General features: G+C 52.4%; 1 protein-coding gene across 2 annotated transcripts in view; it reads left to right on the top strand.

The window, feature by feature from the left end:
• Positions 1 to 14,559, top strand: part of PGBD5 (piggyBac transposable element derived 5) — a 96,468-nt gene that overhangs the window by 74,325 nt on the left and 7,584 nt on the right. For both annotated transcript variants that reach the window (XM_044239302.1, XM_044239304.1), the window contains exon 4: positions 13,014 to 13,194. In XM_044239302.1, coding sequence (XP_044095237.1) covers positions 13,014 to 13,194 — 181 coding nt within the window. The remainder of the gene's footprint in view (positions 1 to 13,013; positions 13,195 to 14,559) is intronic.

Below are 14,559 nucleotides of genomic sequence, written 5' to 3'. Positions count from 1 at the left end.
GTCCTTTGCCATTCTGCTGCCCCTCTGCCCTGCCATGCCTGTCTGAGGTTGGCTGCATGTTTTGCTGCGGCCAGTGGGATGCGAGCTAGAGTAGACACATGAGGAAATCCGAGCCGACCCTTGCGGGAGTCTCCTTGGGCTTCTCTACTCTGCCCACGAGGGTGTCCAGGCCACATCCCTCAGGTCTGAAAACCCGTGAGCTGTGGGGTTTTTCCACATGCCACTGAGCTTCTGTGGCGGTTGATTCTGTGTTGACATAAAAGACCCAGGGCCCACCAGTTCGGGCCCGCAGAGCTGGCCAGGCAGCTCCCTTCCAGCTACTGAGGTCATACTGAGCTGATGTCTTACAGGAACTGTGGGCGTGTAGGTGCATTTCTAGCAGAAACCAAGGCTTTGCTTCGACTTGGCTGTTTCATCCCCCCAAGGTTCAGCTTTCTTTGGCTGGACTGCGTCCTTCTGAACCACCATCAGGCTGAGGATGAGCTCTGTTTGGAACGTTCTAGGTGAAGGGATGGGGAGGGGGAGAAAGTTGCACGTTGGTCAGTGATTTCTCTGGCGGCTCAGGGAAGGTTAGCGGGAAAGAAGCAGGAGCTCAGCGTGGCTGACTCGTCCTGTCTGTGCCTCAGATGGGGGCTTCTCTCCCCACAAGGGCATCTGGGTGGCAAGGGCATGCCAACAGCTAGACAAAAATAATACTGGGGCGCCTGGGTGGTGCAGTCGGTTGCATGTCCGACCCTTGGTTTGGGCTCCGGTTGTGATTTCGGGGCTGTGGGATTGAGCCCCATGTTGGGCTCCACAATCAACAGGGCGTCTGCTTGGAATTCTCTCCCTCTGCCCCTCCCACTTGTGTGCTTGCTCTCCCTCTCTCAAATAAAGTCTTTAAAAAATCATAATAAGACTAATGGTGAGGGTTGTTTAGAAGAACTCTGGTATTTTTCAGTGTTTTCCCAGGAAAGGTCTATGGGGGAGGGATGTGGTAGGAGCGAGATAGAAGGAGAGATTATACGGACTCAGTCTGGAAGTTAAGGATTCGTAGTCTGCCATTTCTGAGAGCGCAGGAGGTGGGGGTAAAACGTTTTCAGGAGGAAGGAGCAGTGGATGGGGCTGCCGAGCTCTGGGAGCTGCAGAGGGTGCGAGGGACCCCTGTGTCACCAGCATCCCACTGGGTGCAGTGACACCGTCTGCCCCGTAGCTCTTTTCCGGACCTTACCCCAGCCAGCTCTTATGGAGGCGCTGGCTCAGACGGCTGGACCTGGGCTCCCACTTGGTGTCCGTGGAGCTGACCTGCAGGTCCACTCACCTTCAGAGTCCTTCCGCCCAAAATGTCTGTCTTGGTGGCCCACCATGCACCGGACACTTGACCCTGAATCCTGCGACGCTCAGGGCCGTTCACATCACTCTATGGAGTCCGATCCCGCTGCTCTGCCCTGGGCCTTTTGCCTTTGGCCATCTGGTGGACTCTAGTAGGAAGAATGGTGAGGAGTGGAATGTGTATTGTGAATGGGGCGGGATGGGAGGGGGATGTTAAGGAAAGGCGTGGGCCTGTCCTCAAGGAGCGTTTCTGTTTTATGGTGGCACAATGTGCACAGCATATGCAGTTTACTGTTTTAGCCATTTGTAAGTGTCAGTTCAGTGGCAGGAAGTTTATTCCCAGTGCTGTGCAGCCCGTATCACTATCCGTTTCCAGAACTTTCTCATCATCTGGGAGCATAGGTCTTAGCTGGGGGACCATACACTGTCAGGCAGAAAGAGTGAGCCGGTGCTACTGAAGCCAGAGCCAGGGTCCCTGGTGCCTGGGTTTGGCTGTGCCTTCAGCACCGTGTCTCCAAGCTCATCATGAACCCCTGGTCAGGCTTGCCTCCGGCTCTTGCTGTGGGCCAGTGGACTCCCAGCTACAGATAGTGGAGTAACCAGGACAGTGAATGTGCTTTGTGGTCGTGGGCCCCGTTGTCCACCTGCATCCCACGCAGGGACCTCGGCGTCAGTCACTCTGTCCTCGGACAGCTCTGTGGGATGCCAGGTGCCAGGGAATACCTGCTCCGCCTCACTCCCTTCCTGACTTGGCCTTTCTGGTGTCACTCCCTGACCTCTGTGGGACACAGAGGTTGTGATGAATAACCGTGTGTGGAGGTTTTGCTGGGCCACAGTACCCAGATGTGTGCTCAAGCACTATTCTTGATGTGTCTGTGAAGGTGTTTTCAGGATGAGATTAACAAATCCGTAGACTTTGAGTAAAGCAGATTATGCTCTACAATGGGTGGGCCTCGTCAAATCAGTTGATGACCTTAATGGGTGGCAGATTGGGGGGCACCAAACCTGATCTACCTGGAAGAAGAGGGAAATCTCCTGGAAAAATGCATTTGGATTTGGATTTGGATTTGGCTTGCAACTCTTCCCTGGGTCTCCAGCCCACCAGCCTGTCCTGTTGGACTTACCAAGCCTCCATAATCATGTGAGCCAATTACTTTTTAAATAAATCTCTCTCTTTCTCTTAGTAGAGGGAAGTGACTCTGTGTGTGTGTGTGTGTGTGTGTGTGTGTGTGTGTGTTGGTTCTACTGCAGAGGGTTCTCCTGCCCTCCACCTGGCTTAGAGGTGAGCGATCTCATAGGAGAGACAAGTGTATTAAAGCTATTCATAAGTACAGTGTGGCTGGTGCAGCGTTAGAAATGCCCATAGTGTTACGAGGCCATAGGAGGGCACCTGGGGGCTAAGAAGGGCTCTGCGGGGGTACAGAGCAGGACATGGGATGTACCCACACAGAAGGCGCCTGTGGCAGCAGGGGTGGAAGGGTGGGAACAGGAGCGTCCGTCCCTGCAGGCCAGGCACTGAGGTGCATCTGCTGAGCCTGCTTGTCCGTACCGTATGCCCGGGAAAACGGAAGCTCCCAGAGAGTGTGTCATTTACCCCAAGACTCAAGGCCGAGGGGCTGTGGAGCTGATATGGGAGCCAAAGGGCTGGCGAGCTCCCCGTTCTGTGGTCTCCATGCAGCCCGCGTCGCACTCCCCAGGGCCCTCAGGAAGGGAGGAAGGAGTAACCGCCCAGCGTGGGGCATCTGTCCTCTCAGACATGGGAGTCCACAGGGACAGTATTTCTGGGACTTACCGTTCAGATGTCCACTTAAGGGGAATCAGGGGGATCATGTTATGTTTATATCTGTGGTAGAAAATTACCAGGGCTAATGGAGGCCCCTTTCGTCCCTCCCATGACCACACCCTGGCATAGGCTCATGGAAGATCCTTAGGCTTTTGACCCCGGGCTTTCCCAGCGGTGGAGTGAGCCGGCAGGGGGTCATGTAAATAAGGCTCTGAAAATCCTGAGACATCATTGCTCCTTGGGTTCTAAATCCTCTGTACCATATGAGACCACAGCCGATGCCTTCTTTTTCAGTAGAACCACTGTTCTCTCCAGATTTGAGAATTACGGCGTGCTCAAGAGTATATACTCTGTGTGTCCTGTATCCCAGGTCTGCCAAGAGCTGTCCCCAGCCCTAGCACACCCTCTAGTTCGTGTCATTTGCAGAGGGTCTCTGAGAAAGGGAGCCTGCCAAGGAGACAGACCTGTCCACTCCTGTGCAGTCTCCCTTGTGAGCTGGGGGGGTACTGAAAGGAGAGATTTATACAGAAGATGAGATTTCCAATCTCATGGAAAGCCCTGTCATCGACAGGTTGGAATCCCTTCCTCTGAGACCTTACATGTGCTCATCTTGGAAGCTTGTGACCTTCCTGTGGGGTCAGAAGGAGATGCTGTCTCTACAGACTGCTGTTCTGTCTCCACTAGGTCAGAAAGATGGAGAATCCAGTGGGAAAAAACTGGCCAACAGTTTGGTTAACGTTACATAGACCCATGGTGACCACAGAGCCCTGAGATTCTTTGAGGGAAAAAAAGCAAAGCGTTGTAGTTAAAAAGAGCAGATTTCTCCTGTCTGCATGTGTTGCGCTAGGCCACCTGCCTCTGCAGGGTGAGACCCAGGGTTCCCGCGAGGGTTGTTGGCAGGCGGGAGAGCCCCAAGGAGGGGGTGGGAGGAGCGCATGCCCGTGAGTTCCCTGTGTGCGTGGCCTGAAGGGATGCTGGGTGGGGAGACTGGGCCGTCTCCGGGGCTTCGAATGGCTGCCGCGTGGGGCAGGGACAGAACAGGAAGCCCTGGTTTTCGGCTCAGGGAACTGGCGTTCACTGGAGGTGGTTGGACCTCAGAAGCCAGAGTTCAAGATGGAAACTCCCAGGCCAATGGACCCCCAGTTCCCACACCCTGCACATCCCCCAGCATGTCCAGGCCGAGCCCAGATGGGCGTCTGTGTGGGGGACTGCTGTGGAGGTCCCTGCCCCGTGTGGTGTTGGGGGACTCGCTCATCTAGAAGCATCTCTCTTCCTTTCAGCCTAATCTGTGGTGTCACGGCAGCCTTTTCTGGGGTTCGGGAAAGGATCATTGGCATCGGCAGAGCGCCAGCTCTGTGCCGGCTCCGTGCTTAGGGACTCTCTGCATTACTCATTTTTTCTTCCCCGGAACCTTAAGGTGCCCGTTCCACAGTGACGAGCTAAGGCACGGTGAAGTGAACTTCCTTGCCACTGGGTCAGCCATAAAGTGGAAGACCTGGGGTTAAAGGTGGCCTTTCTGATCCCAGGGCCCACCCTTTTACCAACCAGGCTGTTTGAGAGAATTTTCTGCATTGTAGACAAAAACCACGTACCTGTTTCTTTTCCTTTTTTTTTTTTTCTTAAGATTTTATTTATTTATTTGACAGAGAGAGATCACAAGTAGGCAGAGAGGCAGGCAGAGAAAGAGGGAGGAAAGCAGGCTCCCTGCTGAGCAGAGAGCCCGATATGGGGCTCGATCCCAGGACCCTGAGATCATGACCTGAGCCGAAGGCAGAGGCTTAACCCACTGAGCCACCCAGGCGCCCCACATGTACCTGTTTCTTACCCGCTGTCACTGCTCTCTCTTATTTTGAGACTTGCTTCTTAGATTGAAAGAACTTGAGGAGTCGGTGCTGGTTTTGTCCTTATTTGATTTTTAGTCTTTTTTATATTTGGTCCTGATTGATCACTAACTGGATTAGCTTGAATGTGAGGGTCTGAGTGGGATTAATACACTAGAGTGGATTTTCCTCATGGAGTCCAAACCCGGGCAGGACGGGGCATCCATCCATCTGTTTCACTGCACCTGGGGAGGACGTGAGCTTCCCTCCCAGCGAGCGTGGATATGGTTATGTCACAGGATGGAGTTGGCTGGAAAACGAGACATCTGTCACATCATCTCTGAGGACTCACTTCTTTCATCTTTTGGGTGGGGCTCCTTTGCCCAGCCCTCGTCACCGTGTCAGGATTCAGAGGAGACAATGCAGTACTAAGTACCCATCGTAGGGAGTCAGGCACTGGCTGGACCAGATCGAATCATAGCCTTCTCCCCCAAGGAACTTAGACTCTACAACTGTGCTGATGTGGGTGGGTGCAAAGAGTCCACGGAATGCTAGCACCCATCCCTCCACCACACCTCACCAAGAGTTGAGCCTGGTTCTTGCAAGGGTCTGTGTGCTGAAGGTCCAGCCAGCGAAGAGGACAGCGTTGGCACCACGGTCAAGGTAAGAGGCAACGGAAAAGACAGTTGGTGGCAGGAGTCAGCAGTCAGGTGGTGGTTTAGACTTTGCTGGAAGATAACTAGGTTGATCAACCAAAGGAAGCATAAAGCAGCTCTGTCCCTAGAAGTTTCCATTATAGCAATGACTGGCCCATATGACTGTTGAGTACTTGAAATGTAACTGGTATGACTGAGGAATTGAATGTCTCATTTGACTTAATTTTGGTTAACACAGAACAGCCACGTGTGCATCTAGAGGCTACACAGTGGGTGTAGAGCTTGGCTATTTTAAAAAGAAATCAGCTTTACACACAGCCTTCGCTTACAGACAGTGGCCTTATGAGGTACACAGAGCATAAACGATCCTTACGAATGAGGAAACCATAGGCTCAGAGCAATTAAGTAACGTGCCCCAAACCACAGAAGCCAGTGACGGGCAGAGCCCATGCCCACGGATCCCAGCAGTTCTGAAATTGCTTTCCTCCTCTCCGTGTGACAGACTCCATTCCTCTCGTGGCCAGTGACCGTTACTTACACTTTACAGTTCTCACAGGTGCCCGCCCCTGGATGCCCCAGTCACCAGCCTCCCACGTCCCCAGGAGCTCGCCCTGCCTCCTTTCAGGCAGCACAGACCGTGCCCATGCCCCCTGCTTCCCTGCTGTGACAGTGCCACCCTTCACCTGCGTCCGGCGTGGCTGGTGGATAAAGGGTTTGAGCAAGGATGACAGACCCTAATGATGAGTGACTTTGCCGTCCCCAGATATGCCGCGCTCAGACGGGGCATGGCAGCAACAGGGAGACCAGATTCTTTTCTGTTCTGATGGTTCAAGACCAACATTGCTGAACCAAATTTACCTCAAAACAGGGAAAGTGCAGAAACCCCAGTGACAGCTTTGTGGGTACATCTCAATGAGCTCTCAAGCCATCAGTTACTGCGGCTGTCACCAGGGTCCTTTTAAGAGGGTGGGAAGGGGCACATGAGCCAGGCCCCTCCTCTCCAGGTCTGGGGGCATCACAGAAATGGGCTGAGATAGAAGCGAGCTGCGTCCCCCCAGGTATTACTATAATCCGTATTGCCTATGCTCCTTTCTGTTACAATGTTTCTATAATACGCAACATTTGGAGTAACATTCTGGGGCAAAGTGTAACGCTGCATATTAATTTACTTTCATTTTTTAATAAATGTATATATTTAAAAGTTAATAAACCATAGGAGCAAGAAAAACCTTTTAATTAATTATTTATTTATTAAAAGATTTTATTTATTTATTTAACAGAGAGAGAGAGAGAGAGATCACAAGTAGGCAGAGAGACAGGCAGAGAGCTAGAGGGGGAAGCAGGCTCCCTGCTGAGCAGAGAGCCCGATGTGGGGCTTGATCACAGGACCCCAGGACCATGACCTGAGCCGAAGGCAGAGGCTTAACCCACTGAGCCACCCAGGCACCCAAGATAAACCTTTTTAAAGGAAAAGCTTGGCAATTGAAAGATCCATTTTTCTGCCCTAAAAACACTAGTCCAAAAAGCTTGTGGCTCTCTAGATAGTAAAGTTTTGGCAGCAAACTCCCAAGTTCAAAGGGCTAGATGATGCTCTCTGCCTGTGGGACTGTTTTAGCATAAGGATGCGTGCTCCAGAGGCCTGGAAGTTGAGACAGGACTTGTGGGAGGCATGCCAGCCAGGAGTTCCATGTTTCCGGGAAGGGTGTTTCCTACAGCGCCGTCTTTCCGAGGCTCTTGCAGAAAGCACCCCGCACGGAGTATGAGCATGTGTGTGGATGTCCAGTGATGCTGTCTTTCTCCCATTATGATCTTTAGGGAAGGCTTTCGACCCTGGACACGATTCATTTGTGTGTCTGCAGCAGTTGTAGTGACGGTGGAGTTGGGATGAGATTGCATGGAAAGCGATGGTTTGTTCATAGCCTTGTAATGTATTCATTCAGCTGAGGCGTCCACATTGACATCTTCGACCCACTGAAGTACTTCCATCAAAGCCCACCCCGACCAGTGGGGTAGTGGACCGGAGGGACCCTCGGACGAGCCGCACCTGTCGGGCCGAGCCCTTTCGTGGCTGGGTTTTGACCACCCAGCTAATGTTCTTCCAAGTTGTGCCCCTCGACGGGGACTCAGGGATTTACAGCTTTATGTGTTACTTATTGAAATGTAGATCCAATTTTATATTCACTTTAAAAATAAACTCACACCAGAGGTATGGGGGCTGGAGCAATAAATGAGTGGGGGTTAGGAGGTTCAGACTTCCAGATATAAAATAAGTAAGTCGTGGGGATTAAAAAAAAGTAGAGCATAGGGAATATAGTCAGAAATATTGTAATAACTTTGGTGACAGATCGTGACTACACATCTTGTGATTGTCATTACACCTGAAATCAATATATTATTATATATAGTACATTACATGTAATACTATAATAATGTAGTTAATAGTAATAGTAATGATACAGTGTTATGTGTCAACTAAATGTCAATGAAATATTTTAAGAAATCATGCCTAGCAAAAAACCAAAATAAACTCATTATTTTATAGTAGTGAGTGCCCCAAATTTGGGACCATCCTGGTCCCTCGGTCTTCCTCCAGATCTCCTAATAGGAACTCAAAGACCTTTGATTCCACACCTGTCCCCTGTTCCTGTGTTGGAGCAACCAAGCGCCTACTGCTTGGGAAGAGACTGGCTGGAACATTGGGAAATGCCAGTGTCCAGACGGGCCCGCATGCATAGACTAAGCTCCGCAAGTCCAGGATGGCCCTCTAATGGGACTGCATGCCACTAGCTTCTGGGGACTATGGGTCTCCCGGGGGAGCAAGAGGCTGGCCCCGACCAAGAGCGGTCACCCTCTGCACACGTGTGCTTAGCTCAGGGTCTGTTAACAGCCGCTAGCTTCCATCGGGATTGCCTTTGGGACCAAATATAGCAAGTTCCGAACGCACCCATGCTTGAGTAGCTCTGATAGGGGAGTCCTTTTGTAATTATGTTTAGTCATTTTGTGATGAAATTGTATTATATGTTTGGCATCTAAAAACAAATATTTCAAAATATCTGTAATTCTGGTGTAGAGAGACAGCCACTTGAGGATGGAGTCAGCATAGCTACATAAATACGCACGCACACACATCATTTTATAATCTCGTTACTTCACTTATGAAGATGTTGTGAACCTTTTACTATTCTCTACTATATTCTTTTACTATTTTATACTATACTATAATACTATACTACTACAGTAACTTTTCTAGATCGTGATTTTGAAAAATTACACTGTATTCCGTTATATCTACTGATTTTAATCAGCCTCCTTTTCATGGGAGGTAATTAGGTTGTTGCTTATTTTTTTAAAAAGATTTATTTATTTGAGAGAGAGCACACAGGGAGGGGCAGAGGGAGAGGGAGAGAGGCAGACTCCACGAAGTGCAGAGCCCAGCACAGGGCTTGATCTCACGACCCTGAGATCATGACCTGAGCCAGAACCAAGAGTCAGATGCTTCACTGACTGAGCCATCCAGGTGCCCCAGGTTGTTGCTAATTTTTTGCCATCATAAAAAAACTGGAGTTCATCAGATGCATAGAAATGCTGCCGTTGAAGCAGTGTGGGGCAGTAGGCAGGCCTTGAAGACACTCAGAAGATTCCTGTTCCTCGTACGCGCACACCTTCTCCCAGTTACTCCTGTAACACTTTCAGGGAAAACATGAAAGCCTTTCTGTTTTCCTTAAGTTAGAAGGAAAAAAAAAACCACCCACCTTTCAAGCTGAGGAAAGTGCTTTAACATATCCTATGAATGTACTGGTCTTTATACCAGCACAGATGTAAAATGTAAATTCCGTATGGAGGGAGAGAGGCGCAGGGCAGCGGAAGGGCCCGTGAAAGTCACAACCCAGCCTGAAACCACCTCGGTTAGAGACGCAGGCGTTTGTACGGGTGGTGGCATGTGTCCCCCTTACCCTTGGCCCTGGACATGGGGAAGCTGCTTTTGGAGATGATTCCAGCTTCCGTGACTGGGAAGGGTTGCTGATCGCTGGTGATTTGTAGCTGCTACCCTGCCTCGGCTGCCTCTGCCCCCGCTGAGCTGGGAGGTGCCCCTGCCCCACCCCTTCACCTTCAGCCACTTGGCTCCACGCTTCCCTTCTTGTCCTGTGGTTCCTGTGGTGAGAAGAAATGGCCCGTTCCTCTAGTGTGCGTGTGAGGGATTCTTGGCTCCCGGGTCAGGCTCTCCGGTTCCCTTTGATCTTCACCCCAGCAGGACTGGGACGGGTCCACGCAGCCCCTGCGTGCGCTCATGCCCCACCCCAAGGACGTGCATACTTCCAGCATGCGAAAGCAAGGGAGAGCACACCAGCCTGAGCCACCGACTCTAGTCTGGCAATCAGAGGGACGATGTTTTGAAGGTGCGCCGGGCTTTGAAGCCCGTTAGCCAGGCAGCCCGGCCCATCCGCCTTCCAAAGGGCTGACTTTAGAGCCGTGATGAGATGAGATGGCTCCCCGGCTCGCCCGGTGCCCCAGCCGGGACAGCTCCCGGCAACAGACTACTGGGAAGACGTGATCCCCTCTAGGTTATTCTAAGACCCAGGAGAAAGTCCCTGTATTCTTTGCTGTCAGGACTCGGGGCAGCGTTGCCCTATGGCCTGCTCACCTCCGTCTTCCATCCCACACGAACCACGAACGTTTACGTGGGGAAGGCCTTGTCTGCCGTGCAGCTTTGTCGGGACACCTCAGGTTGGTGTGTGTGCGGCCTGGTTATTCTCTCTGGTGCTTTGTTCCTTCTCCAAGTTTAGCACCTTCCCCTCTGTTGTGGACCAAACCGCGCCCCTCACATTCATGTGTTTGAGTCCTAAGCCCCAGTCCTACAGAATGTAACTATATTTGGAGACCGGGCCTTTATTTTTATTTTTATTTTTTTAAGGATTTTATTCATCCATTTGACAGAGAGATCACAAGTAGGCAGAGAGGCAGGCAGAGAGAGAAAGGGGGAAGCAGGCTCCGCACCGAGCAGAGAGCCTGATTTGCGGCTCAATCCCAGGACCCTGGGATCATGACCCGAGCTGAAAGCAGAGGCTTAACCCACGGAGCCACCCAGGCGCCCCAAGATAGCGTAACTTACAATTAATGTTAAAAAGATGTCATTGGGGTGGACCCTTATTTAACATGGCTGGTGTCCTTGCAAGAAGAGGAGGTTAAGACACAGACATAGGAGGATGCTCTATGAGGACACAGGGAGAAGACAGCTGTCTGCAAGCCAAGGAAGGAGGCCTCTCCCAGCCCCTCGATCTCAGATCTCGGACTTCCAGCCTCCAGAACCGGGCGAACGGGCATTTCTGTTGTTGAAGCTACCCAGTTTGTGGTACTTTGTGAATGCCGGCCAGTAGACTGACCCATCAGCCCGCCACTCCTCTCCTTACGCCTTGTGAAGAGTGGCAGCTAGAAGACCTGATTATGGTTCAGGCAGAGAAGAGTGAGATGGTCAGCAGCCATGGTAACAAGCCAAGATCCCGCTAATGTGGCTGCTCAGGGTACCCAGTGACCATGTCCAAAGGCTTTCGAGTTTGTTTTCTAACACTATTCTTGCTCCGTCTCATGTCTCGCATCTTGTACACAGTGCATTTGTTTTTTAGCTTGGCCGAGGGAATTTCCATGGGGTCCTGTTAAACTTTTCCTGCTCTGGGCCAAGTGAGCCACTGACTGCCCCATACCCCAGGGAGGCCCTCAGAAGCCACGTGCGATGTCATTGTGGTTGGGCCTGAGGGGAGCCCACGACACACCTCCCATTCCCTGGTAGGAACCCGGGTTTGGATGGAGGATTTCCTTTTGAATGACACATGGGACAAAACGGTCCCTACAGTGGATTTCAGGAGACATAGTGCCCAGCGTGGGTTTGAGGGGATTTCAGGTAGGCTCTCTGGGAGAGGTAGGTATGAATCTGAGCCTTAGGTGCAGAAACCCATGGTAGTGGCCACAAGATTGGACGTTGCTTAAGGAGGGAAGACACGTTCTGAGAAATGGCCTGGCTCGGCCAGAATCACATGTGACGTGTGACAGAAGCAGAGCTTGGCTGCTCTATCTCTGTGTTTTCTTCTCTATCAAAGAGATTTCTTCTGGGAATTGAGGTGGAAGAGGCATAGAGATTCCAAAATGAAATGTTGGGAGTGCTGCCGAGTTGTCTAAAAAGATGTTCTGTTGTCATCAAGCCATTGCCTGCCAGGGCACAGGAAAGTAGGTCCTCCATGAGGACATCTCAGGTGAGTGTCTGGGAAAAGATTAGCCCTCAGAAGATGAGTTTCTTTTGGAATTGGAGTCACATTCGCCTACCTTCATCGGCCTCAGGAACATCAGAGCATGTGATCGAAGTCATCTGAGCAAGGAAGGGTGTTGTGGAAGGAACTGGATCCTCCCTGGGGCCATGTTGGTTTTTCACAGCCGAGCATCATCGACTGTCTGCGTGGACAGACGTGCACTGGGCAGTTCTGTATGTCAGAGGACAGGCGGGGCTAACCTCCTTGCCGATTGAGTGTCTGTTGTCCCTGGGCCCGTGCCTGGCACTGGTGAGCACCATTAGCTGGTAAAGTGCTGCCAGTGAAGGCACCTAGAACATTCCACAAGAAGAACTCTTCTCCCTTAAGGAGAACGGTAGTTAGTTGGTACCCTGACTCGGTCCGTCACTGGGAGGCCTGCAACCTTCTTGAATCTGTTTCCATTTCCTGTGATTTTCCCCTTTGGCTGTGTTCCTAGAAGATGTTCATGGGACAAAGAGTGTAAGCATAGCTTGCTAATCCCAGCATAGTCCTCTTTGCTGGTGAGTTTTTAATCCTTGATCCTGACTTCTTTTTCTGACGCACTTTGGGAATTAAAAAGCTGTACTCGGGGACCCCTGCGTGGCTCAGTTGGTTAAGTGTCTCTTGGTTTCAGCTCAGGTCGTGATCTCAGGGTCATGGGACTGAGCCGTGTCAGGCTCTGTGCTGAGCGTGGAGCCTGGTTCAGATTCTTCCTCTGCTCCTCTCACTCCCCGCCCCGCAAAAAAACCCACAACTATATTCAAATGGAAAGTACACAGACAAGTTTATCCTTACAGGTGAGGTCGTCTTGAAGTGTCGTTTCTCATAAACTGAAGTCCCTCCGTGCTTCTGGACTGGGGATGTGTTTGCATGGACCTCGTTGCCAGATTCGTTGCCTGTCATAGTTTGACCCTTTTCTTCTTTATTTTGACATTTCCAAACCGGAAAGTCATGGGCGGAGCCACTGGCCACCTTGACTGTGGGGTGGCCCTGGGGACGACTGGGAGCCTCCGTGGCCTGAGGAGGTAATGGTGTGTTAGGGGCTGCGGAACCAGTGGCTCAAGGGAGCGGTGGCTTTCCCACCCGTTTGGGGCCCAGCGAGGGCAGTCTGGGCTCCAGCCCGGCACCGCGCAAGCTCCCTGACCGCTGTGTGTTTCTGTTCCAGATCTACGTGCACCTGAAGGACGGCGGGGGCCCCGACGGGCTGGATGCACTGAAGAACAAGCCACAGCTGCACGGCGCGGTGGCCCGGAGCCTGTGCCGGAACGCCGCAGGCAAGAATTACATCATCTTCACGGGGCCCAGCATCACCAGCCTGACCTTGTTCGAGGAGCTGGAAAAGCAAGGTTGGTTGTGCGGTGCGCCGGTGCCAGCAGGGCCCCTGCCCCCCAGAGAAGTGGTGGGGAGGCCTGGGGGTACAGGTGCGAGGTCGTGACCGGCAAGGACTGTAGGCCGCCACGGCCAGGATGGAACACGGTTTCAGCTGGCTGCGTGCCCGCCACGTACCTGGACCCCGCCGGGCACCGGAGATCGGAAGGGACACCTACCACAGGCTCGTGCTCTGCCCACAGCATCTTTGTGTCCTTTCTTGTGAGACTGTGGCCGTTCAGGGCTTGTCCTGGTGTCCTGGTCCATTCGGGCTGCTCTCACCAAATACTTGAGACGGTGCAGCTTATAAACTGCAGGCAGTTAACCTATTTCTCGTGGTTCTAGAGCCCAGAAGTCCAAGTTCAGGGCACCGGCATGGTCGCCTGAGGACCTCTTCTGGGTTGCAGACCTCAGGTGACAGAAGCGGCCAGGGGGCTCTCTGGGGTTCCCTTTTCTCAAGGGCACGCCTCCCATTCACGAGGGCTCCACCCTTGTGACCCCGGTTCCTCCCAGAGGCCCCGCCTGAAACACTCTCCTCTGGGGCCTGTGGCTTTCAGCTGAGGAATTTGGGGGGGACACATGCACTTGCTCTGTGCACCTAGACACTGGTCCTACGGAGGCTCCCGAGGCTGGACTCAGTCCCATCTGCAGTGAGGGCTCTGCGGTTGACAGGGATGACGCAGGGATTTATGCAGATTAGCACAGGCTGCTATGCGGTGGGTCTCGGGAAATTCTTCGTGGCCCTTGGTGATGGGATGCTTTGTTCATCGGTTCGTGGCTCTGGCAGAAGTGGCCGCTGGAGAAAAAGATCTGGACCAAGACCAGGAGACCAAAGGCGAGCTGCTTACCCTTTGCTTCGTCCCACATTTGGGGATTTATATCAAGTCAGGAGAGACAGAAAAAGCCTCTCTCCTGCCATGGCAGCCACTAGAACTGCAGACCTATTGCTTAGCAACGGTTGCACATCTGGCCTTAAAATCCTCTCGAGTCATGGGGAGCCAGCAGCTTCTGACCTTGACCTTGGCCACGGCGAGGAAGCAGCAGCCCCGGGACTCTGAGCTCTGCTGGGTCTCAGTCCTCTGTGAACCCCGACAGGGCTTGGGGTTTACCTGTGGGGAGAACTCAGGGTGCAGAGGTCAGACTATGCAAAGAGAGGCTGTGGAAGTCAAGTTGCAGAAAATTGGCCCTCCTGTGTTACTAGCCACCTGAGAAGAAGGATGGGCTCCCACGGTAGGCGGTATGGTGAGAGCCCCTGCTGCCCTCTCCGCCCGCCTGGCCGCCCGCTCCAGTCCTGGGGTGGGCGCGTGGCCAGAAAGACCCCGGGTCCCTGGAACTGCCTTGGG

The sequence above is a fragment of the Neovison vison genome, chromosome 2 (genome assembly GCF_020171115.1).
Source record: "Neovison vison isolate M4711 chromosome 2, ASM_NN_V1, whole genome shotgun sequence".
NCBI lineage: Eukaryota > Metazoa > Chordata > Mammalia > Carnivora > Mustelidae > Neogale > Neogale vison.
This window is presented reverse-complemented; position numbering and strand designations above follow the sequence as displayed.